We start from the raw sequence: 27,832 nt of genomic DNA, 5'->3' as shown, positions 1-27,832 counted from the left end.
CTGTGCAGATTTTCACTACAGCGACGTTAGTAGATGCCGATATGAGCTTGGGTTTACACATTGGTGTAAGAAAGTTACAGGATCGAACGAGCTATTTATGTTCAACTAAACAAAAATAAATATAGGAAAATGGAAAGATGCTTTACGTATATTGCGAAGGCTGGGCTACAATATGATAATTTTGTTTTTGTTGATATTTAGTTTATTCTAAACGAAACCTGCTAAAATGAAAGAGACTTTGATAATTTTGGTATCGTTAGAAAGGTCAGCCTATGAATTGTAATGCGTTAAAAAAATCATGCCGATACCTCGTGAGGTGGCCGAGTAACCCGGGTCCGAAGTTTTGTTAACTTTGTTGTTAAGTTGCTTCCCTCTGGTAACAATTGCGTTTGGATTTGGCTAATCGCAATAAACTACTCACGTAATTCAGCTACCATCGGTAATTATAACAACAGGAGATCTTGTTACGTTGGTTACAGGAAACACTCTACAGTCAACGCTTTGAAATTGCTTTTGAGTCATTTTACACAAATAATTTTCAGTTGCCAGCTATTTCATTCCAAGAAAACGTTGCGACGTTTCCGTGAAGTAAGGCAAACGTTCAAGCTTGAAAAGGCAACAATTCAGATGTGGATAGATTTACTTGTAGATTATTGTTGCTCCAACAAAGTTTTATCTTTGTTTCTATTTTGTGTCCAGGGTAACATCAAGATTTTTGGAATTTCCAATTTTTTATAAATGTAGCCGATGGACACTGAATTATGGCCTTTGCCTCATCTAACGAAGATCATGAAGTAAGTAATATTGTAAGTATGACACAGTTTTTTGCATAGAAAGCATTGTACAAATCCTGAAATTATATTGTTATTACATTGATACAAAAAATTTTTTAAGCTGAGAGAATTCAAAGCTGAAAATATCTTTTGTGACATCAAGCGGGGTGTAATCGGTCAAGGTAGCTATGGCAAAGTTTTCGTTGGAAAACATGAAAAAGTTGGATTTGTTGCTGTCAAATGTTTAAAATTCATTGGTGGAGAACATGAGCAACATCAGTTGGAAAAAGCGTAAGATTGTTGTTTCATAACATTGCCAATATTTTTTTGTGGCATCATGCAATTATTTAACTTTATTTGTAAAAATTTAAAGATGTTTCAAACATTAGTAAGTTCATCATTAGTGTAATTGTTACATTACTGAGGCGATTGCACCAGCTGCCAACATGCAGACAGAAGCAAAGTTAGCTGTTAAACATCACATCACCCCATATTTTACATAGATTTAATGTAAAAACCAAACTATTAATTCAAAAAGGTCTTACATCCAACAATACAGACCTTTGCTTAATTCTGGTGATCACTCCATGCTGTTTTACCTGTACATTTACCACATGACTGCAATGCAGTTTGACAAAATATCACTGCCTTACCAATTCTCATGAAATCATCATATGATTTTATGTTCTTGCTCATCTTTTCATCCAGTTTAATGAGCACAGTGCAGTCAGTCTCAGTCATTTAATATTTGCACCAATGATGAACACAGTTGTGTTTGAAACATTTGCTATTGTGACATTTAACACCAACTTATAGTGGAAAGCTATTTGCACATAATTCTGAGTATAAATAGACTGGCCCATATTGTTATTAACACTGTCATGTTAAAATAATAACAATATGGGCCAGTCTATTTATACTCAGAATCATGAGAAAACCCGTGAGTTGTGTTCCTATATTTGCACATAATTATGTGTAATTTCTTGCAGATTCAGACGTGAATATAAGAATTTACTGCAATCTCGCCATGACAACATATCAACTGTTCATGGATACACCAAGTGGCCAGGAGCAATTGGGATTGTAATGCAATTCTATGGAGGTGGAAGTTTAAGAATTCTAATCCTGGATGAAGATATTGAACTGGGCCCTGGTTTGATTCTTCGCATGGCAACTGAAATAGCATCAGGAGTTGCCTACATTCACAACTGTGGAATCAACAAGCGATTGGTTCACTTGGATTTAAAGCCAGAAAATATTTTCATCACACATGACTTGCATTGTGTAATTGGTGACTTTGGATGTGCTCGGTTGGTCCAACTGACATCTGGATCAACAACTCAACTCCCCGGTCAATCAAAATCACAGGGATTGACACTTTACTATGCAGCACCAGAAAGGCTTTTTCAAGATGCAAGACCTAAAAAAGAACAGGATGCTTACAGCTGTGGTGTTATGTATTTTGAGATGCTAAGTCGTGAACAACCATACCAGTCAGAACAAGGATTCTGGAACAAAATTAGGCAGGGTCTACGACCTGACTGTGAAGCAATACAAAGCCTAAAAGAGCAAAGCAATACAGACAACAGAGAAATAGTTAATGTGATGGAAAGAGCGATGATCAGATGTTGGGATCAAGATCCAAATCAACGTCCAGACATGGTTGATATTCGCGATGAATTCCAACAACTTCTTTCCAAACAAGATCCCACAGTAATTTTGCAGCAAGTATTAAATGCTGCAAGAAACATGCATATTGTGGATCCAACAGCAACCCACAATCCAACTGTTCCACTCAGCCAGTTTTCTACACAGTCATGGAAGTTTCATGGTAAGTTTTGCATGATTTTTTTTAAGGCATTTATTGTGGAATGGTGCTACTTTTTTGTTTCATAATTGTGCAATTTTCATGTGAAAATATTTTTTTGCAGATATCGGTCCAGTAATTGATCCACTAGTTGGGGGAAGTAGTCAACCAAGAGATCGAACACAACAACCTCCACAAAGACAAGGCAAGTATTATTGCTTGTTATGTCAGGGACATTTGACCCACGTTTCCGCAATAGTTAACTTCATTACCTTGTTTATGTGATTGTTGGAATTAGCAACTGATTTCCACTGTGTTAAAGACATAAAATTGATCAATATATGGCAAAGTATTAAGTTTGAATGACAAACTTTATGGCACAACACACATGCCCCTTAACTAAAAATATTCCACACCCCTATGTTTGGCCTTTTCTGGCATTGTTCCAAAGAGTTTAAATAAATCTAGTGCAACCATGCCAGCAAACGAAAACCTTGGTTTGCGAGTTTTGTTAAATTTCTGACAGAAATACTCCTACGAAAAACCTTGATGTAAATTAGACTTAATTCATTTTTCCATATGTTATATATTGGTTTGTTGTGTCATAAGATACAAGTGGACAATCTGCAAGTCATGCCACACCCCAAAACCCACCCAGTGAAAGAAATCTTCCAGTGGATGATAACTTGTCCAACCCAACACCAGGAAGAAGTGGAAGAGGTAGTAACAGCAATTGCAACAAATTTTTTTGTCAAATAAAATTGTCATGGCATAAATTATTGCAAAACAGTAGGTAAATAATTTCTGTGAGCTGCAAACAGATGGCTACTCTTTCGACCTAGAAGGTCTCATCAGTGCAGCTTGGTGTGACGACTTTACCGACCAAACAGTGTTTCTCCATAACTATTTTGGTGCCCAACAGATGACGGCGATTGTATATATTCTCCACCAAGTGGAAGTCTTTGCTTTCCAAGATTCACACCAAGCTGCACTGATAAGACCTTACAGGTCACGAAACAGTGGCCATCTACCTTCACAGACTAAATTGCATCTGCCAATATCAGGTTGAGATACATTATTTATCCAGTTGTAATTCATATCCTTTACATGCTTTTATCATTGACTAGAAGGTTACAATTCCGAATGATGTTTAAAAATTGAATCAAAATTATGTTTGGAGAGTCGATAAGAAATCTCGCCAAACTGGAATTTGTACCAACCTGAGTAAGTAAATTGTTTTGAAAAGCAGAATTAAAGCCTATCTTACCCATGCAAGCAAACAAAACACTTGGAATTGGGAATGTTGCTGATTTGCTACTTCCCAAACAACTTTGATGTAAACTATATTGTTTTCAGACGAATTAGCAATTGCTGAAGTTGCCCAGATGCAAATAAACCAGATACAACCCAGTCCATCACAAAATAAAGGTTTTTGTTACTCAACATGACATATTCTGCCAACTAATGCTAAAACTAAAGTCCTAACTGCTCCTTATAGTCTTATGAATTAGAATATAACAAATTACTGTTAACTACCATATAATAATATTTATATAATTAATCGTGCTTTCATACAATGCATAAATTTGTCTCAAGATTGGGTAGAAATGAATAATTTTGTCCTTGAATTAACCTTATCATTTCAAATATTCAAGATAATTTTAACAAAAGAATTTTGTGCCAGATCAAATATATTATAAAAGACTAGGTTATTTTTCAGGTGTTAGAGTTTACGATTGAAAATGATTAAAAACCATCTTTTATAAAACAGTAGCGCAAAAAATGCCAAAGGAAAATCGCCTTATATTGTGGATATCGGCTTTGTCCCTGATTATTGGCAAATTGATAGTTGCTGAGCAATGGCTGCATTATTGCCCTAAGCTAAATATTCGAACAATCATCTCATCAACTCCCTGTTACTACGTTAGGAAACGATTCAGAAATTTCCAAAATTCGTTCAGTAATTAATATACCCTCAAAGATGTTTGGTTTATCGCAGTCAATGTGCAGATTCAAACCCATTCTGTACTCTTTAAAGTCGTTAGTACAACACGATGCATTTCTTACAATATGGCCGCCAGGTTGTGCTAGTAAGAAATTAGCAAAAGTAAACCTTTAATGAGTGGTATCGGTTGATTTTGTATATTGCTTTGCATTGTTTGATTAAAGTCCACATGATACTTTTATTTACGCGACGCAATTTTAGTCAAATACTTGCATCAGAGAATATGAATTGAACTAATAATTATAACGTGTTTTGGCACTGTTGAGGTTGTCTTTAGCGTGAATTTTTCTTAAATTTAACCAAATTTTGATATATGTCGCAAATCATTCCAGCTGCATATTCTTCTAGCCGGTGTGTTTGTTGCGTGATGACAACAGTCGCATTCATCCAACATCTGCCGCCATTCTAACCCTTTATCGCCTCCCCAAGGTACATACACCTGGCACTACCTTGCGACCTATTATAGCCAAGTTATTGTTTCCTAAAATTAGAAAGGAACGAAATTGAAACGTTTCCAACCGCATCGACGACATACTTCATGATAAATCAGGCGCGTCCACTTCAATGATCGGCGGAAGTTTTTTTACCATTTTGCCCTTTTGGTGTTGCTTCGTGGGTCGTTTGATTTCTGGTAGTTTACTTTACATACACGTCAACCTCATGATATGACACCAAGTAAATGTGGTCCCTGGTTAACATGGGTTTGCTGGTTTATGCATCTTTATCTTATGTTGCCTGATAAAAATGGAATATGTCAAATTTAAATACTTGCTTTTTGTTTCTTATAAAACATATATAAAGTTAGTGTGATGTTTGTTATACAGAAGAAAAATACACTTTGGTGAAATTCTACTTTTTGAATTTTTCTGTATTGTGTTGAGTTTAATAGATGGATTTTAAACTAAACTAAATTTGTTATCTATTATATTTCAACACTTGTTGATATACAGTGATGGTTCATTTACTTACAACCACATTGTAGCGGGTGCTTGATAGCTAACAAATAAACACTATCAAGCACCCGCTACAATTAAATGGTGGCATCCGCCACAACATGAACATAATTGAAAGTAACACAGATTTTGTGCTTATTATATGTACTTTTGATGAGAAAGAAATGTGTTTCCTCACATGTGGATATGTATGTGATAATGTATTGACAGGTGAAAGAAGTAACTCTGAGTCTCCAAGTGAAGCAAGATCTCAAAGCTCAACAAGTAAAAGAAATCCTCTAAATTCCTAATATTAAAATTTGTTGCAGACTTGTCAGGATTTCTTCTCATTGGTGGCCATAAATCACGAGATTGTGTGGAATGGAATGTTACCACAAAACATCATGAACATTTACCAGTTAGTTGTAAACCCCATGCATTTCAACTTGTTTATTGCACAAGCAAATCCGTTTATTTGTAAAATCATGGATTAACAGAACAGATTAATTCAAATACAATATGCTTGGCTGCAACAACAACATAATACAAGTAAATCTACATAAAATCACAAAAATGTTAGGAGAAAAATTGTTGCATCACAATCAGTGGTGAGCTCAATTGTGATATTTCCTTTTGACAAAATTTAAGAAAAAATCTTTGCAAATACATTGGCTGCCTGCAGACATAAGAAAGCTACCAGGTTGAAAACCACTGTTAAATTATATTTCAACACCAACAAAAATATTGAGTTGGATTAACATTTGAGGTATGAAATGCATACAAAGTTTCCCAATTTTATTTGCAGAAACTGAACTCAGAAAGAGGTAACTCAACTTCAGCCAAAGTTGGAAACACAGTTTATGTAATGGGTGGAGACCGTCGAACAAAAAGTTGTGAGATGATGAATTTGGAAAGAAGTGATCGCTGGATGAAATTTGCTGATTTGTGTGAAGGTCGACAGAATGCTGCATCTGCTGTTGTTGGAGGTCAGTTGCTATAATTAAACAATAAAAATTAAAAAAAGTGAAATACCTTTGAAATGAAATGAAATAGCTGCAGCTTTGCAATAATATGGCTTTTTTGCACATATATTACATTGGTGTTTTGCCTTTAGCGCTATCGGTTACCAAGCAGTTCCGTTTGGCCATAGTGCGCTCCACAGTGGTTCGTCGTATCTGTTGTTTGGTACTCAGTATGGGGTACCCTGCAGATCGACGTTGACCGAAAGGTACCACAAAGTGGAGACTAGTGTGCCTGCTAGTGTGAAAGCTAGCACAGTGCCACTCAACAGCTGCACTGATGAGACCTTACAGGTCGAAACAGTGCATGTACACACCCTGTCTGCAGCTTTGCAATAGTAAGAATAATTACCTGAATTCTGGTATATTTTGTGTGGGAGCAACTTTTTGTTTCAGAAGTGATTTTATTCATGATTGCAATCATCCAAAACTTTCAGAAGAACCAAGTTTTATTGTTACCCGATACATTTTATCAAGAATTCTATTTTGTAGAAAAACTTTACCTTTCTGGTGGACATATTGGAGATAACAAGCCATTATCATTCTACTTGATTTTTACCATGGACGAAAACAGATGGAGAATTGGTTTCAACATGTTGCAACCAAGATATGCACATGGAATGTGTTCAATTGGCAGTAAGAATATGTTTGAAACTCTCAATACTTATACAGAAGGCTTCGTTTCCATGACAATCGAAGGCAACAATGTAAAATTCGGTTTAACTTTAGACTCCCCACAATACTCACTCACTTATTACTCACAAATATTCCATAGAGTCGCAAAACTGTTTACTTAGTGATGACGTCATATGCACGAGTTTTAATTTCGTTTCGTGCAAAATAAGCAAACAATTTTTTTTTGATTAAACCCATGTTTAAAATACTGAGTTCGTAAATATCAACCATCATGTTATTTATTTTTCATTTACATCTTGATATTAAACTGTCCCATGTTTATACGTTAAAACGTAGTGCTTACCTCATTGACTGTTACATAACATTACCACATAATCGTAATATGACATCACAATAAATATTAACACAAGCGATTTGGAAATTTCTTCAGATGTTTTGTTTTCTGTGGGCGGAAGGGATGATAGCAGAAAACTCTTACAATCATGTGAATTCCTCGATGTTCGTGTTGGAACCTCCACAAGAATCGCTTCTCTCAATGAAGGAAGAGAGGATTTTGCATGTGAAGAAATTGGAGGGAAGATCTATGCAATTGGTTAGTTATCAGAAGCTACATATTAACTAAAACTAGTAGTTTTTGAAACTGTTTCCTATTTCCTGGATTCCATCCATTACTGTTAGGTAACTTCAGTCAATTTCATAATATTTTGAATGAAGTTTTGTTGTTTTCTTGCTATTCTTGTAGTTTGTTTCTTTTTGACAAATATTACTTGAGTTAAATCAAATTACTGGTTTAGTTTTAAATCAACAACCATCAGAATATCTTCATGGCAACATTTACAACAGTAAATAGTACTACTTAATTCACACATGATGTAATTAAAGTTACATGAACAAATATTTGACTTAAATACAAAACAGAAACCAAGAAAACTCTGAAAAAAAGTTTTAATTTAAATCTGACAGGAGGTTTTGGTGGTGGCATCCAGCAAACAGTTGAAGAATACGAACCCAGAGTCAACAAATGGAAATATGTTTCTCCTCTCCTAGAATCTCGTTTCCGTCACTCTGCTTGTGTTATTGATGGGAGGATTTATGTTGTGGGTGGATTGGGGTGAGGTTTACGTTTGATTGTTTTGTCCTAGTAATTGTGACGTCACTATGGGGTCTGTTACTGATAATTTAAGGTGTTTAGTCACTGGGACAATATATGTAAGTGTGTGATTTGCGCACAATCAATCTGCCCCACCAAAAAAAACAAAATTTTACATCCCAATACTAGTAATAAAGAAAACAGGACATGTGTGTTTTTGTCAGTTTAAGTGTGTAATAATTTCCTGATGTTTAACTAAACTCACATTAATTCTGGTTGTGTTTAGGGGTTTCATTCAGACCCTGACACCAGTTGAAGTTTACGATCCAATCTCAGATGACTGGACACATGCTTTTGATCTTGACAAACCAGTTTATAATGCGACTGTTGTTGCAATTTAATATGTGTTTGTTTTGTGATCAACAAAATCGGCATATATCAGGGGTGTACAAATGTAATGAAGCAATAATTTACACTATTTTGTCACTTTCCACACCTTATTGTTCAATCAATTGCTAGTATTGTCACCTTTGGATGTCAGAAACTTAACAACATTCAAAAACAATGATCGGGCGCATCAATAAGAATATAAAGTCGTAATGGTGAAATAGAAATCACTCTGAAACACAGGTTATTGATATACGCCCGTCATTGTTGTCACTCATTGTAGCGTAGTTTTAGCTACATATCAACGTTTTCATTTATGGACTTAGGTTACATGGCCAGTTTGTCATTGTTCGGAATCTCTTTCCACTGGGTTTGGGTAAAGGCATTAGCTCGTTTTGTCAAGCGTGTTTCATTTCGAAGTGTAGCGATAGCAACGGTTGTTTATTTACGCGATTTGTGTCCTTAGTGCGATATAATTTCCCAGCCGTTTTGGCGTCATATTAATCTTAAAACCTGTTTAGTTTCCATTTGTGCGATATGGTATCCCAGCCGTTTTGGCGTCATTTTAATCTCCAAGCAACCGTTTGTGTTGTCAAATGATTTATTGGCTAGTTTGAAAGTGTTTGGTTTGGTCGCTGAGATACGTTTAGTTTTCCCGTAACTGTCCTGTGTTGTCTTTCAGTAATCTCCCTTGCCTTGATCACCGCTAAACAATAGTTTGCTTTGTTCTCCGCTTTTTTATGGGTATGTTGCTAGCTGTGAAGTAGTTCTATGTTTGGATTGCGTGATTCTATCTCTGTCTCCGTGATTCGGATCTCTGTCAGCTCTGTCTGAGCGTTCGGGCGTAAATTCACTCATTAAATTCACACTGGGGGTGGTATCGTTGCGTGTGTTAATTTCGTATGCCAAGTTGTTCATGGTAAATAAATAGTGATGTAGTGTTTTCATCGGGTTTTCAATTAAAGTCAGGTTAGGAAAACACAACAATTAAAACTCAAGTGCGATCTTATGTCAAATGCGTTAATCAAATAGGATTCCCATCGATCATAAATAATATTGTTAAGACTCGGCTCGAGGTTCATATTTGGCATATAGGTCGCATACACTCGTGGAACGAGATGGAAAATATTTTGGGGCTCTGCAATTATAAGTGGTTATGGGCATAGTTAATATGCCAACATCTAGCATAGTTTCTGTTGCGACAACCCAACTGAAACGTTGGTAAGTGTGTAAAAGACGAAGGGGTAGGCATAGGGTTGACCCTTCGCTTGCAAGACCACATATGTTGTTACGTTTACACGGTTAATGGTTTAATAAGGGATAATTTTGGTGAGATTTAAAAGACGGTCATTCCACAAAGATATTCGGTGCAAGAATAATGCGGTCCAAGGAAAATAAACCAACTTTTTTGCTCCCTGACAAAGGAAAACCTTAAAAAAATGTTTTATGCATCACGCCTGCGTTCTGTTGTCTAGTGTTCTTCTGTTTATACCAAAACCGTTATTAATCCATCACAATGATGTAGCTGCAGGATGTGTGTGTGACGACTGTAAATAACTCTAAGTGTTTCAGAGATATTTAACAGGGTCTCGATGGCCTGAGCGGTTATTGAGTCTCTTTGACGGTTAAACCTGCTTCTGCCCCGTTCTATAAAGCACCCAGAACCAAGATCTCTTCCCGAATAATTGTATTCTTTTCTGATATCTTCTTCATTACGACGGTACATTACAACTTTCAATACAACGTTGATAGGATGCCAGCAAATAGAATGAATTTACCGGTCTAAACTGGGCTCTTTAACGCTCTCCATTATGAGAGCTGATTGGTCAATAATGTCACGTGATATCATGAGGCGCTTGAAGTAATATATTGCAGGAACATAAAATACAGTACACATCAAGATTATCTGTGGGAACGGATATAGATGATTCACGCGTGCTGTACTAGCAGTCGCTTGTTCACACATTCTGTTGCACACTAGCTGAAGGAGTTGATCCTCCTTGTATTATCTGGGACGCATTAAAATGGTTAGTTTAATACGAGAGTTTGTATCTTGTGATAACATTTTATGTGGTAAACAGGATATTGAATGACTCACTTTACTCGAGAACATTCGATGAATTTATCATATGGGCCGCAGTATGGGATTATGCAGTACATGTGCAAAGGCCTCTGTGACGTATGTTACAAATACTTCATTACACAATACAAGCGCTTATTTCTGTGACGTATGTTACACGACTAAGCGCTGTTTTAATGACGGCAAAAAAGGTATTTGGGTGTAGTATACTCTCGTTTACGTTCATGGCAACAATGCAAGAATAATGCGGTCTGAAGGACGTGAGTTACGTTTAATTTACGTAAAACCACGGGGTTTACCTCTACTTTGCTCTCGGGGTTTACCACTACCGCAACAACACAGAAATATTATCATTAATCAAGCCGTTATTTTTCCCGTTGTGTAAAATGTAAAATTATCAGATAGTAGTTCAAACTTTTTTATATTGTTGGGTTCTTACTCATTGACATTATGTACGAATTTGCTAATCCTGTGGATAGAATATGTTTTAATTAAAATCCACAAGCAAGTTTATCATCAACAAAAGGCTTTAAATACGGCGAAAGATTGGAATCACCGCCCATGTGAAGGCGATTTCCTCGAGGAGTTGCACTGGTTTGAGTGGCCACCTGGTCGTGCTGGCCAAAGAACAACCCATCAAAGCGCAAATGCCAACTCGGTTTAAAGAACGTTTCATTTGAACCATATCGACAGACCTGAAACGAGGACAGTCCAATCGTGGTGATAGAAATCGGAGAAGGTCGGGGTCATCTGAAAGTGGCGCGGGACGGCAGTAAAACGTTCATTTAGGGATACACAGTGGTTTTAATAAAAAAAAGAGAAATTTAACCACGAATGGGAACTGATATCTGGTAGAGGAGTGGTGGAAGTGGTAACCCAGAGATGTAAAATGTGAGCAGAGTTTTCTTTTTATTGAATGAGGGGGTTTTGCTCCGTTATATTGGTTGTATATATTGTACTTTGGCTGGACCTTCTACTCCTTATCAGAAGGTTGAGCTAAAGTTGCCCATGCGGAACACGATAAGACACTTTAAGTAGTATCAATTTTTATAGGGTTTTAAATACATGCCTACAACAATAAAAGCTATTCTTCACATGTATTCGTTTAAGCATATTTAAGATGTTGAAATTAAACCCACTCGCCTTGCACTCATCATTGCCACCGCCGCTTTACGACAATGTTAATTGCTCTCATCCGTTATAACGCAGCTCATTTGCATTCAAGTTTTTCCAGCGCGAAATTTGAAATCTGAAGTTTTGTTGACTTGTTGTAAGACTTTTAAGAGGCGTCAAATTGATTGTGTTGTGGTTTAAACTAAATCGGAATTATGGTAAGTATATAGCATTTGTTCAACTACAGACCGAATTAAAGTTGTTATGTTTCGGTTGTGATTAAACAAAAAGTCAAAATGCATATACCACACCTGTAGCATTAGAAGCCGCCCCAAACTGCTGGTTTGAAAACAATTGCAGTGAAGTTTCATAAAAGCTATATGCTGCTGAATTTATAATAAAGATAGTTTGCAAAAAAATTAAAATAACAATTTGTTTATTAGTTTAACCATTGACACTGATAACATTTTATTATATTGCAGAATATGTGGCACTAAAGTCAAGTTGGAAACAAGTCATACACAGAAGTTGGCAACTGTTTCGTGCTAATAGCCTTTCTGGAAAATGTGAAGAAATAATGCTGCTACACAAGGTAGTGCTGTTGAGCCACTTCTGCATGTTTTTTTGTTGATGATACAGCATTTATCTCCTGTGGTGTCACAGCCCTACATAACCAGGTGAGCAATAAATGCAATGATTGTGATGAGCTGGGTGCAAACACACTGCAATGAATATGGTTTAAGTAAATACATGAGTATTGATAATTAGAGCAACTCCTTCTTCACTGGCTACCCTGTGTCAAGTAATTTCGCAATTCTAGTGCAATGGCACAAGGTATTCTTCCAATCACCTTAACCACAATTACTATGGGAAGTGCACCATGTTGCTTTTTCAATGTTGTGAACATGAAGTGTGGCTTTCTTTTAACCACGACACATGGGTTTGTTCATATCTCAAGAGTTTGCTGTATATTGCCTCTGATAAAAACACTCTGCCCAAACGTAAAATTAGGATATCAGTGTACAATTGTGTTACAACTGTTTTCGCTAGTTTGTGTAACCTTTACTTGTAATATGTTTAGGACATGCAATCTAGTACAAGCGTTGACTAATGTTTACTGCTTATGAAAAACCTTTGCATACTTTTCAGTTTGTGAAGTGGGAAAAACCTTTTTGTTGTTGGGGAATCTCTTTTTCCAGAAATCTCCGGGATTCAATTTCAGGCTGACTTTTCCTTATTCAGAAATAAGTGTTTTGATTTAAGATGAAATAAGGGAATGCCTAAAGATAGTATTATCAAACCCACCATTGGCGATGTGAAAGTGTTAAGTATTTGATTGTTTGATTTTGTTAACTTTTTAGACCTGAACCAATGTGTGTGTATAATTGTGTTTCGAAACATAAAAACTGACTGTATCATTTGAAATTTTGCAAACCTTTATTTTAGAGGATTGTCGATATTGACACTAAAAAAGAAGTCCTGTGGTTGACATGCGATGGTAGTATTCATTTACCCCAACTAAGTGGGAGAATTGTTGAAGTTTTTAGGAAAAATAATCATAGATTATTTTGATTGTTACTGAGAATATAAAGGCTGGGCCACCATAGAGATAACAAAGTACTGCTAATCACTGCTGTAAGGTCTCCAATAAACACAATTATGTTATATGCATTATTGGGTCAGCTTTGTTGTTTTACTTTTTTATTTGTTTAACTTGAAAATTATAAATTGTGTAAGCTGCAGACAGATGGCCACTGTTTCGACCTATAAGGTCCCATCAGTGCAGCTGGTGTGACTATCAGTTGGCCAAGCAAAGACATCCACTTTACAATTATATACTGTGTGCAGCTTCAGATATACAATTTCTCTGCAATGCTCGATTTTTTTAGATTGGGCGTGGATCATTCGGTGAAGTTTAATATGTATGATTTTCGTTGAATATTCGGATTCGACCGAGTCCAAATCTTTCGGTTTTGGTACGTTTGTAATGATTGCCTGCAAGGTTCCAGAAGAATTTCCAAAGGTATTTCTACCATAGGCAATTATCAACCAAAGGCTTCAAATACGATAAAAGAGAGATTGAAACTAAACCTGGCGTCCAAGTGAAAATGATTTCCTTTTGGGTCGCTTCAGGTAATATGAATTGAACTAACTATAACATGTTTTGGCGTTGTTGAGGTTGTCTTTAGCGTGAATTGTTCTAAAATTTAACCAAATTTTGATATATGTCGCAAATCATTCCAGCTACATACTCTACTGGCCGTTGTATTTGTTGAGTGCGGTAGCAACCAAGTTATAGCCAAGTCCATGCTGCCCTGTCAGATGATGACTGTAGGCGCATTCATCCAACATCTGCCGCCATTCTAACCCTTTATCGCCTCCCCAAGGTCCATACACCTGGCACTACCTTGCGACCTATTATAGCCAAGTTATTGTTTCCTAAAGTTAGAAACGAACGAAAGTTGAAACGTTTCCATCCGTAACAGCGTCATACTTTATGACAAATCAGGCGCGTCCAGCTCCTCAATGATTTTTTCCCTTTTTGGCCATTCAGTGTTGCTTCGTGGGTCGTTTGATTTCTGGTAATTTACTTCATGCGATGCAGAGCGTTACATACACGTCAACCTCATGATATTACACCAGAAGTTTGGAACCAACATATCGTTGGTTGAGTCCAGTCTTCGTATTTCTACTTAAAACATGTTACTTAAATGTTGGCGATTACAGATTGAAAATAATCGTATGTCTTCCCTGGTTAGTGTGGGTTTGCCGAGTTATGCCTCAGTGGGTGAGGTAACACAGCAAGCAGTTTCACAACCGCCCATATCGTATGTGTAAGTGTCGGTTTTACTGACGACCACCTAACCGTGACGTCGTTCCTCTGTGCAGATTTTCACTACAGCGAGGTTAGTAGATGCCGATATGAGCATGGGTTTACACATTGGTGTAAGAAAGTTACAGGATCGAACGAGCTATTTATGTTCAACTAAACAAAAATAAATATAGGAAAATGGAAAGATGCTTTACGTATATTGCGAAGGCTGGGCTACAATATGATAATTTTGTTTTTGTTGATATTTAGTTTATTCTAAACGAAACCTGCTAAAATGAAAGAGACTTTGATAATTTTGGTATCGTTAGAAAGGTCAGCCTATGAATTGTAATGCGTTAAAAAAATCATGCCGATACCTCGTGAGGTGGCCGAGTAACCCGGGTCCGAAGTTTTGTTAACTTTGTTGTTAAGTTGCTTCCCTCTGGTAACAATTGCGTTTGGATTTGGCTAATCGCAATAAACTACTCACGTAATTCAGCTACCATCGGTAATTATAACAACAGGAGATCTTGTTACGTTGGTTACAGGAAACACTCTACAGTCAACGCTTTGAAATTGCTTTTGAGTCATTTTACACAAATAATTTTCAGTTGCCAGCTATTTCATTCCAAGAAAACGTTGCGACGTTTCCGTGAAGTAAGGCAAACGTTCAAGCTTGAAAAGGCAACAATTCAGATGTGGATAGATTTACTTGTAGATTATTGTTGCTCCAACAAAGTTTTATCTTTGTATATATTTTGTGTCCAGGGTAACATCAAGATTTTTGGAATTTCCAATTTTTTATAAATGTAGCCGGTGGACACTGAATTATGGCCTTTGCCTCATCTAACGAAGATCATGAAGTAAGTAATATTGTAAGTATGACACAGTTTTTTGCATAGAAAGCATTGTACAAATCCTAAAATTATATTGTTATTACATTGATACAAAAAATTTTTTAAGCTGAGAGAATTCAGAGCTGAAAATATCTTTTGTGACATCAAGCGGGGTGTAATCGGTCAAGGTAGCTATGGCAAAGTTTTCCTTGGAAAACATGAAAAAGTTGGATTTGTTGCTGTCAAATGTTTAAAATTCATTGGTGGAGAACATGAGCAACATCAGTTTGAAAAAGCGTAAGATTGTTGTTTCATAACATTGCCAATATTTTTTTGTGGCATCATGCAATTATTTAACTTTATTTGTAAAAATTTAAAGATGTTTCAAACATTAGTAAGTTCATCATTAGTGTAATTGTTACATTACTGAGGCGATTGCACCAGCTGCCAACATGCAGACAGAAGCAAAGTTAGCTGTTAACATCACATTACCCCATATTTTGCATAGATTTAATGTATAAACCAAACTATTAATTCCAAAAAGGTCTTACATCCAACAATACAGACCTTTGCTTAATTCTGGTGATCACTCCATGCTGTTTTACCTGTACATTTACCACATGACTGTGCATTGCAGTTTGACAAAATATCACTGCCTTACCAATTCTCATGAATTCATCATATGATTTTATGTTCTTGCTCATCTTTTCATCCAGTTTAATGAGCACAGTGCAGTCAGTCTCAGTCATTTAATATTTGCACCAATGATGAACACAGTTGTATTTGAAACATTTGCTATTGTGACATTTAACACCAACTTATAGTGGAAAGCTATTTGTACATAATTCTGAGTATAAATAGACTGGCCCATATTGTTGTTAACACTGTCATGTTAAAATAATAACAATATGGGCCAGTCTATTTATACTCAGAATCATGAGAAAACCTGTGAGTTGTGTTCCTATATTTGCACATAATTATGCGTAATTTCTTGCAGATTCAGACGTGAATATAAGAATTTACTGCAATCTCGCCATGACAACATATCAACTGTTCATGGATACACCAAGTGGCCAGGAGCAATTGGGATTGTAATGCAATTCTATGGAGGTGGAAGTTTAAGAATTCTAATCCTAGATGAAGATATTGAACTGGGCCCTGGTTTGATTCTTCGCATGGCAACTGAAATAGCATCAGGAGTTGCCTACATTCACAACTGTGGAATCAACAAGCGATTGGTTCACTTGGATTTAAAGCCAGAAAATATTTTCATCACACCTGACTTGCATTGTGTAATTGGTGACTTTGGATGTGCTCGGTTGGTCCAACTGACATCTGGATCAACAACTCAACTCCCCGGTCAATCAAAATCACAGGGATTGACACTTTACTATGCAGCACCAGAAAGGCTTTTTCAAGATGCAAAACCTAAAAAAGAACAGGATGCTTACAGCTGTGGTGTTATGTATTTTGAGATGCTAAGTCGTGAACAACCATACCAGTCAGAACAAGGATTCTGGATCAAAATTAGGCAGGGTCTACGACCTGACTGTGAAGCAATACAAAGCGTAAAAGAGCAAAGCAATGCAAACAACAGAGAAATAGTTGATGTGATGGAAAGAGCGATGATCAGATGTTGGGATCAAGATCCAAATCAACGACCAGACATGGTCCACATTCGGGATGAATTCCAACAACTTCTTTCCAAACAAGATCCCACAGTAATTTTGCAGCAAGTAGCAAATGCTGCAAGGAACATGCATATTGTGGACCCAACAGCAACCCACAATCCAACTGTTCCACTCAGCCAGTTTTCTACACAGACATGGAAGTTTCATGGTAAGATTTGAATGATTTATTTTTTTAAGACATTTTGTGTGGAATGGTGCTACTTTTTTGTTTCATGATTGTGCATTTTTTCTGAGAAAATAATGTTTTTGTAGATGTTGATCCACTAGTTGGAGAAAACATTCAAACAAGAAATCGAACACAACAACCTCCACAAATACAAGGCAAGTATTTTTGCTTGTTCTCTCAGGGGTATCTGACCCATGAGTTTCCGCAATAGTTAACTTCATTACCTCCATTATATGCTTGTTGGAATTAGCAACTGATTTCCATTGTGTTAAAGACCATAATAAAATTGATCAGTATAATGCAAAATATTAAGTTTGACACAAAAGCCCCTTTACTAAAAATGTTCCACACCCCTATGTTTGGCCTTTTCTGTCGTTGTTCCAAAGTGTTGAATTAAATCTAATGCAACCATGCCAGCAAACAGTAACCTTGGATTGCAAGTTTTGTTAAATTTCTGACAGAAATACTGCCCCAAAAAACCTTGATGTAAATTAGACATAATTCTAATTTACATCAAGACATTTGATTTACTGTTTTATTATGTCTCAAGATACAAGGGGACAATCTGCAAGTCATGCCGAACTCCAAAACCCATCCAGTGAAAGAAATCTTCCAATGGATAATGACTTGTCCAATCCATCACCAGGAAGAAGTGGAAAAGGTAGTAAATCAGGTGTTTCAAACTTTTTTGTCAAATATAATTGTCATGGCAAATAAATGATTGCAAAACAGTAGCTAAATAATTTCTGTGAGTTGCAGGCAGATAGCCACTCTTTCAACCTACAAGGTCTCATCAGTGCAGCTTGGTGTGACTCTTCTATATGACTTTGCAGACCAAACTGTTTTTCTCCATAAGGATGCACCTATATTGGAGCCCAACAGATGAGTGGAAGTCTTTGCCTTCCAAGATTCACACCAAGCTGCACTGATGAGACGTTACAGTTCTTGAAACAGTGGCCATCTATCTGCAGCTCACAGAAATCATATTATTGGCTCCACTTATATATAGTAGCCAAATAATTCAAATTGCAGGTGTTGGATTTGAAGTTAATCTACCACTTGGGGGCAATAATCAGCAAATTGAAAGAGAGCACCATTTACCACAACCACAAGGCAAGTGTTGAGTAATACAAAATGCATTGTAGTGTTAATATGAAAGTAAAAATAAATACAATTTCATGCATTAAAAAGCAGATTCAGGTGATGTGACAAACCCAAAACTTCCAGTTGGTAAGAACCATCTTTAATGTTTTGAGTCGTTTTCACTATACTTTAATTGTTGAGTGTTTTTGTTTGTACATGTAGAAACTGAAATGATTCAACCACTTGAGGGCAACATTCAGCCAGTTGAACGAGCACAACAATCACCACAAGTACAAGGCAAGTGTTTGGATGCAAACTTATGTTTCACAACATTTTTTTTCCATTTGTGTGATTGGAAAAGTTAAATCATAATTGTCATGGCCTGTCAGATACCGTTTTTATTTATACATGGCAAGGGAGTCTTATCTACACGTACACTGCTTGTTAAGCCCTTTCATTGGTTTAATTCATACAGTCCATAATTTGCACCAAAATGGATTAAGCAATATATGGCCCATAAATAACTACCGTATTTTACGGACCATAAGGCGCAATTTAAATTTTACTATTATTATTTAAATAAACCACCGTCTTACACAATAAACTACGGTAAAAGCAACTGTGATATTCACTAGGCTCATTTTTCTTTTGCTCATTGTACTATTGTGACTTGCTTACATTTATTACGTAACAAGTAAACTTTATACGGTAACCCATACTCCTTAAAATACGTTGCGTTCTATAGCCCGGTGCGCCTTATGTATGAACAAAAAACTAATCAAAGCAATTTATTGACAGTGCGCCTTATATTCGGGTGCACTTTATGGTCCGTAAAATACGGTAATAGAGGTTTTCGCTAACTTACTGAAAAGCTTCACAGACTTAATTGCATCTGCCAACATCAGGTTGAGATAAATTTTGTATCCAGTTGTAATTCATATCCTTTACATGCTTCCATCGTTTACTAGAAGGTTTTAACATTAAATGAATGGAAATAAAAAAATATCATCAAGAGATCAGGATTAAACACTTCAATTCATAAAATCAGGGTTGTCCCTGTTTGTGGGTGTCAAAAACTGTAATCTTATTTTCAATGTAAATTGCTGGGTTGTAAGCATTGGAGTTGGGATTGTAGAATTCACTGCATACATTGAAACTAATATGATCCCCTAAAAACTTCGAACGATGATTAAAAATTGAATCAAAATTATGTTTGAAAGAAATCTGGCCAAGTCGGTATTTGTTCCAACCTGACTAAGGTCATTGTTTTGGAAAGCAGAATTAAATCACCGACACAAGCAAACAAAACACTTGGAATTGGGAATTTTGCTGAATTGCTACTTCCAAAAACAATCATAATGTAAATTATACCGTTTCTGTTTTTAGACGAATTAGGAATTGCTGAAGTTGCCCAGATGCAAACACACCAGATACAACCCAGACCATCACAAAATAGAGGTTTTTGTTACTCAACATGACATATTCTGCCAACTAATGATAAAACTAAAGTCGCAACTGCTCCTTATAGTCTTATGAATTATATAACAAATTACTATTAACTACCATATAATAATATTTATATAACTAATAATACTTACATACAATGCATAAATTTGTCCCAAGATTGGGTAGAAATGGGTAATTTGGACTTGAATTACACTTATCATTTCAAATATTCAAGATTTTTTTGACAAAATAATTTTGTGCCAGATCAAATACATTACAAAAGAGTAGGTTATTTTTAGGTGTTGGAGTTTACCATTGAAAACAATTGAAAAACACCTTTTAAAAAACAGTAGCGCAAAAAATGCCTTGTTTTCAAAAAAAATCGCCTTATACTTATATGGCTTTGTCCCTGATTATTGGCAAATCAATGGTAGCTGATTCTACTAATGAATGGCTGCATTATTGCCCTAAGCTAAATATTCAAACAATCGTCTTACCAATGCCTTGTTACTGCGTTTAGAAACGATTTAGAAATTTACCAAAATTCGTTCAGTAATTAATATACGTTTGAGGATGTTTGGTTTATCGCAGTCAATGTGCAGCTTTCAAACCCATTCTGTACACTTTAAAGTCGTTAGTACAACACGATGCATTTCTTACAATATGGCCAGGTTGTGCTAGTAAGACAAAATGTATTGTTTGCGACAACATTGTCTAGCGTTCAACACACTTCGTGGCCAGTCACCACCTGAACAACTTACATAAGTTAACCTGCGTGGTATCGGTTGATTTTGTATATATATATTGTTTTTACATTGATTGATTAAAGTCCACATCATACTTTGATTTACGCGACGCAATTTTAGTCAAATATTTGCTTCAGGGAATATGAATTAAACTAATAATTGTAACATGTTTTGGCACTGTTGAGGTTTTCTTTAGCGTGAATTGTTCTCAAATTTAACCAAATTATCGATGTATGTCGCAAATCATTCCAGCTACATATTCTACTGGCCGTTGTATTTGTTGCGTGCGTGAGCAACCGAGTTATAGCCAAGTCCATGCTGCCCTGTCAGATGATGACTGTAGGCGCATTCATCCAACATCTGCTGCTACTCCGTACCTTTATCGCCTCCCCAAGGTCCATACACCTGGCACTACCTTGCGACCTATTATGGCCAAGTTATTGCTTCCTAAAGTTAGAAAGGAACGAAATTGAAACGTTTCCATCCGCAACGACGACATACTTCACGATAAATCAGGCGCGTGGACCTCAATGATCGGCGGAAGTTTTTTAACATTTCTGCCCTTTTGGTGTTGCTTCGTGGGTCGTTTGAACTCTGGTAATTTTCTTCATGCGATACAGAGCGTTGCATACACGTTAACCTCATGATATTGCACCAGAAGTTTGGAACCAACATATCGTTGGTTGAGTCGTATTTCTGCTTAAAACATGTTACTTAAATGTTGGCGATTACAGATTGAGAATATTCGTTTGTCGTCCCTGGTTGATGTGGGTTTGCCGAGTTATGCCTCAGTGGGTGAGGTAACACAGCAAGCAGTTTCACAACCGACCATATCGTGTTTGTAAGTGTCGGTTTTACTGACGACTACCTAACCGTGACGTCTTTCCTCTGTGAAGATTTCCACTACAGCGACGTTAGTAGATGCCGATATGAGCTTGGGTTTACACTTTGTGTAAAAAAGTTACAGGATCGAACGAGCTGTTTATGTTCAAAAAAGAAAAACAAATACAGGAAAATTTAAGGATGTTTTGCTCTCTTTCGAAAGCTGAGCTACAATGTGATATTTTATTTTGTGTTTGTGATGATATTTATTCCAAACGAAACCTGCAAAAATGAAAGAGAATAATTTTAGTATCATTAGAAAGTTCAGCCTATGAACTATAATGCGTTACAAAATCATGCCGATACCTTGTGAGGTAACCAGGTTCGAAAGTTTTGTTAACTGGCGATTTTTTTTCGTGAGAGTTGCTTCCCTCTGGTGACAATTGCCTTTACATATAGCAAATCGTAATAAACTCTTCACATAATTAATTTACCATGGATATTTATAACAACAGAAGATCTGTGTAAAGGGCTTGCCCACTTATCACACCAAGAACCAAGTTAAAAAAAAATGGGTAACATACCAAAAATATGTTGTTCAGTATTTCTGCATTGGTAAAAGTAGGATACTTCAATGTTGAGATGAATATTCATGTGTGGTGCACTTGAAGCAATTTACGACACTAGCTACGTACTGCTCACAAACCTATCAGGACATTTTGTTCCAATGAATTTTCTGTTGCAGAGGATTTAACTTGATATTTGAACCATTTTCTTCACTTCATTTTCCTTTACAATTGCAATGCACAGTTTGAGAACAGTCCGTTCTTCTATCTAAGTTTTTGGTTATTTGTATTTTTGATTAAAGCTTCCAAGGGGTAGGCAGTGTGCTTAACTGTAGTGGTGTCTTTTGTAGGAACATTCAAATTCCTAATACTAAAATTTGTTGCAGACTTGTCAGGATTTCTTCTTATTGGTGGCCATAAATCAAGAGATTGTGTGGAATGGAATGTTACCAAAAAACAACATCAACATTTACCAGTTGGTTGCATTTTAATGTTTAAAATAGCTTTACAGTACCATAAACCTGTAAACCCTATGCATTTCAACTTGTTTATTGCACAAGCAAATCCATTTATTTGTAAAATCATGGATTAACAGAACAGATTAATTCAAATACAATATGCTTGGCAGCAACAGCAACATAATACAAGTAAATCTACGTAAAATCACAAAAAATGTTTAGAGATAAATTGTTGCATCACAATCGGGGGTGAGCTCAATTGTGATATTTCCTTTTGACAGTTTTGAATTTAAAGAATAATCTTTGCAAATATATTGGCTGCTTGCAGACATAAGAAAGCTACTAGGTTAAAAACCACTGTTAAATTACATTTCAACCCTAGCAAAAATTTTGAGCTGGATTAACACTTGAGGTATGAAATGCATATGAGGTTTCCCAATTTTATTTGCAGAAACTGAACTCAGAAAGAGGTAACTCAACTTCAGCCAAAGTTGGAAACACAGTTTATGTAATGGGTGGAGACCGTCGAACAAAAAGTTGTGAGATGATGAATTTGGAGAGAAGTGATCGCTGGATGAAATTTGCTGATTTGTGTGAAGGTCGACAGAATGCTGCATCTGCTGTTATTGGAAGTCAGTTGCTATAATTGAACAATAAAAATTAAAAAAAGTGAAATACCTTTGGAACCAATATGTTAATGTTTTATGACACCTAAATTATATTTTGAGACCCCATATATTTATTCAACAGAATAAAATCTGTGCACTTAGCTATGTTTAGTTAGAAATGTTGAACTTGGATTCGTTCATAACAATGTCACCATTTTCTAACTATAAATGACAATTTGTCCATAGAATAAATCAACCATCGTGGTAAGTTATTTGAAGAAAATCAATGGCTGAGTTATGTACAAAGCAATTTGGGTATAATAGTAAGAATAATTACCCGAATTCTGCTATATTTTGTCATGTGGGAGCAACTTTTTGATACAAAAATGATTTTAATCATGATTGCAAACATCCAAAACTTTCATAGGAAGCCAGTTTTGTTGTTACACAATCTGTTGTATTGACAATTCCATGTTGTAGAGAAACTTTACCTTTCCGGGGGTCATATTGGAGATCGCAAACCATTATCATCCTACTTGATTTATACCATAGATGTAGACAGATGGATAATTGGTGCCAACATGTTGCAACCAAGATATGCACATGGAATGTGTTCAAATGGCAGTAAGAATATGTTTTAAATCTCTCAAAACATATGAAGAAGGCATTTTGTTTCCATGACAATCCAAGGCAACAATGTAAAATTCGGTTTAACTTTAGACTCCCCACAATACTCACTCACTTATTACTCACAAATATTCCATCGAGTCGCAAACTGTTTACTTAGTGATGACGTCATATGCACGAGTTTTAATTTCGTTTCGTGTAAAATGAGCAAAGAAACTTTTTTCAATTAAACCCATGTTTAAAATAATTATTTGCGTGCTTACTGAGTTCGTGAATATCAACCATCATATTATTTAGTTTTTATTTACATCTTGATATAAAACTGTCCGTTGTTTGTACGTTAAACGCAGTGCTTACCTCAATGATTGTTACGTAACATTACAACATAATCGTAATATGACGTCACAACAAATATTAACACAAGCGATTTGAAAATTTCTTCAGATGTTTTGTTTTCTGTGGGCGGAAGGGATGATTGCCGGCAACTCTTACATTCATGTGAATTCCGCGATGTTCGTGTTGGAACCTCCAGAAGAATCGCTTCTCTCAATGAAGCAAGAGAGGATTTAGCATGTGAAGAAATTAAAGGGAAGATCTATGCAATTGGTTAGTTATCAGAAGCTACATATTAACTAAAACTAGTAGTTTTTGAAACTTTTTCTTATTTCCTGGATTCCATCCATTAATGTGAGGTAACTTCAGTCGATTCCAAAATATTTTGAGTGAAGGTTTATTGTTTTCTTGCTTTTCTTGTAGTTTGTTTATTATTGACAAATAGTTTTTGAATTAACTCAAATTACTGGTTTAGTTTTAAACCAAAAACCATCAAAATATGACAGGAGGTTTTGGTGGTGGCTTCCTGCAAACAGTTGAAGAATACGAACCTAGAGTCAACAGATGGAAATATGTTTCTCCTCTCCTGGAACCTCGTTACTCTCACTCTGCTTGTGTTATTGATGGGAGGATTTATGTTGTGGGTGGATTGGGGTGAGGTTTACGTTTATTTTTTTTACCAGTGATTGTGACGTCACTATGGGGTCTGTTACTGATAATTTAAGGTGTTTAGTCACTGGGACAATATATGTAAGTGTGTGATTTGCGCACAATCAATCTGCCCCACCAAAAAAAACAAAATTTTACATCCCAATACTAGTAATAAAAAAAAAAGGACATGTGTGTTTTTGTCAGTTTAAGTGTGTAATAATTTCCTGATGTTTAACTAAACTCACATTAATTTTGGTTGTGTTTAGGGGTTTCATTCAGACCCTGACACCAGTTGAAGTTTACGATCCAACCTCAGATGACTGGGCACATGCTTTTGATCTTGACAAACCAGTTTATAATGCGACTGTTGTTGCAATTTAATATGTGTTTGTTTTGTGATCAACAAAATCGGCATATATCAGGGGTGTACAACTGTAATGAAGCAATAATTTACACTATTTTGTAACTTTCCACACCTTATTGTTCAATCCATTGGTAATATTGTCACCTTTGGATGTTAGAAACTTAACAACATTCAAAAACAAAGATCGGGCGAAGCAATAAGAATATAAAGTCGTAATGGTGAAATAGAAATCACTCTGAAACACAGGTTATTGATATACGCCCGTCATTGTTGTCACTCATTGTAGCGTAGTTTTAGCTACATATCAACGTTTTCATTTATGGACTTAGGTTGCATGGCCAGTTTGTCATTGTTCGGAATCTCTTTCCACTTGGTTTGGGTAAAGGCATTAGCTCGTTTTGTCAAGCGTGTTTCATTTCGAAGTGTAGCAATAGCAACGGTTGTTTATTTACGCGATTTGTGTCCTTAGTGCGACATAATTTCCCAGCCGTTTTGGCGTCATATTAATCTTAAAACCTGTTTAGTTTCCATTTGTGCGATATGGTATCCCAGCCGTTTTGGCCTCATATTAATCTTAAAACCTGTTTAGTTTCCATTTGTGCGATTTGGTATCCCAGTCGTTTTGGCCTCATATTAATCTTAAAACCTGTTTAGTTTCCATTTGTGCGATATGGTATCCCAGTCGTTTTGGCCTCATATTAATCTTAAAACCTGTTTAGTTTCCATTTGTGCGATATGGTATCCCAGCCGTTTTGGCCTCATATTAATCTTAAAACCTGTTTAGTTTCCATTTGTGCGATATGGTATCCCAGTCGTTTTGGCCTCATATTAATCTTAAAACCTGTTTAGTTTCCATTTGTGCGATATGGTATCCCAGCCGTTTTGGCCTCATATTAATCTTAAAACCTGTTTAGTTTCCATTTGTGCGATATGGTATCCCAGCCGTTTTGGCCTCATATTAATCTTGAAACCTGTTTAGTTTCCATTTGTGCGATATGGTATCCCAGTCGTTTTGGCCTCATATTAATCTTAAAACCGGTTTAGTTTCCATTTGTGCGATATGGTATCCCAGCCGTTTTGGCCTCATATTAATCTTAAAACCTGTTTAGTTTCCATTTGTGCGATATGGTATCCCAGTCGTTTTGGCCTTATATTAATCTTAAAACCTGTTTAGTTTCCATTTGTGCGATATGGTATCCCAGTCGTTTTGGCCTCATATTAATCTTAAAACCTGTTTAGTTTCAATTTGTGCGATATGGTATCCCAGTTGTTTTGGCCTCATATTAATCTTAAAACCTGTTTAGTTTCCATTTGTGCGATATGGTATCCCAGCCGTTTTGGCCTCATATTAATCTTAAAACCTGTTTAGTTTCCATTTGTGCGATATTTGTATCCCAGCCGTTTTGGCCTCATATTAATCTTAAAACCTGTTTAGTTTCCATTTGTGCGATATGGTATCCCAGTCGTTTTGGCCTCATATTAATCTTAAAACCTGTTTAGTTTCCATTTGTGCGATATGGTATCCCAGCCGTTTTGGCCTCATATTAATCTTAAAACCTGTTTAGTTTCCATTTGTGCGATATGGTATCCCAGCCGTTTTGGCCTCATATTAATCTTAAAACCTGTTTAGTTTCCATTTGTGCGATATGGTATCCCAGTCGTTTTGGCCTCATATTAATCTTAAAACCTGTTTAGTTTCCATTTGTGCGATATGGTATCCCAGCCGTTTTGGCCTCATATTAATCTTGAAACCTGTTTAGTTTCCATTTGTGCGATATGGTATCCCAGTCGTTTTGGCCTCATATTAATCTTAAAACCTGTTTAGTTTCCATTTGTGCGATATGGTATCCCAGTCGTTTTGGCCTCATATTAATCTTAAAACCTGTTTAGTTTCCACCAAGACACATCAAGTGGTAGCAATTTAAGATGGTTTTACATACAGGCTAGCAACAATAAAAGCTTTTTTTTGCATGTATTCGTTGGGGCATATTTAAGAGGTTGAAATTAAACACACTCGCCATGCACTCACTATCGCCGTACGACAATGTTAATTGCTCTCATCCGTCATAACGCAGCTTATTTGCATTCAAATTTTTCCAGCACGAAGTTTGAAATCTCAAGTTTTGTTAAATTGTTGTACTTTCAAGAGCCGTCAATTGATTGTGTTGTGGTTTGAACCAAATCAATAAAAAGTATGTAGCATGTGTTCAACTGCAGACCCAATTAAAGTTGTTACGTTTATCTAATTTGTGTTTCAGTTATGTAAACAGTAAAGTTAATACAAAAGCTTAGCACGATGCCTGCATTCAGAGCCCCCATTCTTTCTAAAAATAAGGGACATCAAAGACATACTACAAAATTGGTATTTGAATCTATATGTGTTTCAGGTTGCGAAGAAACTGGTAGCTAATGACCAAGCGGTCGATTACCACAACATAATAGTGAAGTTACATAAAGTGAACAAGACTGCAATATGATTTTATAAAAATTGGGTCTATAACGCTCCTAACAAGAGAATGTTTAAATAGATTAAACTATCTTGTAAGTTAATTGGTTTATTTTGCAGTTTACCAAAGGTGATTTAATAAATGATCACCGCCAAGATTTTGTAGGACTGCCAACATAGGCCACAAGGCACAAGCTATACATAAAAATATTGTTGGCTATAACTTAATTATGTTAGGGAGCAGACATTGGTACAGACTAGGGATGTGCCAAACTGACAAAGATTCAAGTTCTTTTAAGTAGTAACAAAATATTATTCCAGACGACAAAATAGTT

The 27,832-nt window shown here is 36.1% G+C and overlaps 2 protein-coding genes across 7 annotated transcripts; both read left to right on the top strand.

The window, feature by feature from the left end:
- Positions 1 to 697: 697 nt before the first annotated feature.
- On the top strand, positions 698 to 9,592 carry LOC145905293 (uncharacterized). The gene is made up of 12 exons (XM_082992451.1): positions 698 to 794; positions 895 to 1,064; positions 1,763 to 2,604; positions 2,705 to 2,785; positions 3,190 to 3,300; positions 3,937 to 4,008; positions 5,847 to 5,935; positions 6,323 to 6,503; positions 7,029 to 7,172; positions 7,603 to 7,764; positions 8,136 to 8,283; positions 8,549 to 9,592. Exons 1-12 carry the CDS (start codon positions 762 to 764, stop codon positions 8,661 to 8,663), a joined length of 2,148 nt encoding a protein of 715 aa, XP_082848577.1. The 5' UTR covers positions 698 to 761; the 3' UTR covers positions 8,664 to 9,592.
- Positions 9,593 to 11,971: 2,379 nt separating this feature from the next.
- On the top strand, positions 11,972 to 26,944 carry LOC145905216 (uncharacterized). Of its 6 annotated transcripts, none has more exons than XM_082992437.1 (19): positions 11,972 to 12,060; positions 12,325 to 12,519; positions 12,992 to 13,165; positions 13,732 to 13,975; positions 15,423 to 15,517; positions 15,618 to 15,787; positions 16,488 to 17,329; positions 17,434 to 17,502; positions 17,898 to 18,008; positions 18,380 to 18,460; positions 18,539 to 18,577; positions 18,653 to 18,727; positions 19,817 to 19,888; positions 22,397 to 22,485; positions 22,920 to 23,100; positions 23,557 to 23,700; positions 24,148 to 24,309; positions 24,543 to 24,690; positions 24,954 to 26,944. In XM_082992437.1, the coding sequence occupies exons 5-19, from the start codon at positions 15,485 to 15,487 to the stop codon at positions 25,066 to 25,068; spliced, it is 2,331 nt and encodes a 776-aa protein (XP_082848563.1). In that variant the 5' UTR covers positions 11,972 to 12,060; positions 12,325 to 12,519; positions 12,992 to 13,165; positions 13,732 to 13,975; positions 15,423 to 15,484; the 3' UTR covers positions 25,069 to 26,944. The 6 variants fall into 6 exon arrangements, with proteins under 6 accessions (XP_082848563.1, XP_082848562.1, XP_082848559.1 ...); XM_082992436.1 differs by having other exon boundaries at positions 15,423 to 15,529; positions 18,542 to 18,577; XM_082992433.1 differs by having other exon boundaries at positions 15,423 to 15,529.
- The last annotated feature ends 888 nt before the right edge of the window (positions 26,945 to 27,832 follow it).

Source organism: Ascidia mentula, chromosome 1, assembly GCF_947561715.1.
Source record: "Ascidia mentula chromosome 1, kaAscMent1.1, whole genome shotgun sequence".
Taxonomy (NCBI): domain Eukaryota; kingdom Metazoa; phylum Chordata; class Ascidiacea; order Phlebobranchia; family Ascidiidae; genus Ascidia; species Ascidia mentula.
Note: the sequence above shows the minus strand (reverse complement) of the source record. Positions and strands in the feature narration are given on the sequence as shown.

Bases quoted from the DNA above. Each gene is read 5' to 3' on its own strand.
- LOC145905216 (XM_082992433.1), top strand. From the start codon at position 15,485: ATGGCCTTTGCCTCATCTAACGAAGATCATGAAGTAAGTAATATT. The intron at 15,530-15,617 runs GTAAGTATGACA...AAATTTTTTAAG, and splicing joins ATCATGAAGTAAGTAATATT to CTGAGAGAATTCAGAGCTGA. The intron at 23,701-24,147 runs GTAAGAATATGT...AAATTTCTTCAG, and splicing joins TGGAATGTGTTCAAATGGCA to ATGTTTTGTTTTCTGTGGGC.
- LOC145905293 (XM_082992451.1), top strand. From the start codon at position 762: ATGGCCTTTGCCTCATCTAACGAAGATCATGAA. The intron at 1,065-1,762 runs GTAAGATTGTTG...AATTTCTTGCAG, and splicing joins CAACATCAGTTGGAAAAAGC to ATTCAGACGTGAATATAAGA. The intron at 2,786-3,189 runs GCAAGTATTATT...TTGTGTCATAAG, and splicing joins ACAACCTCCACAAAGACAAG to ATACAAGTGGACAATCTGCA.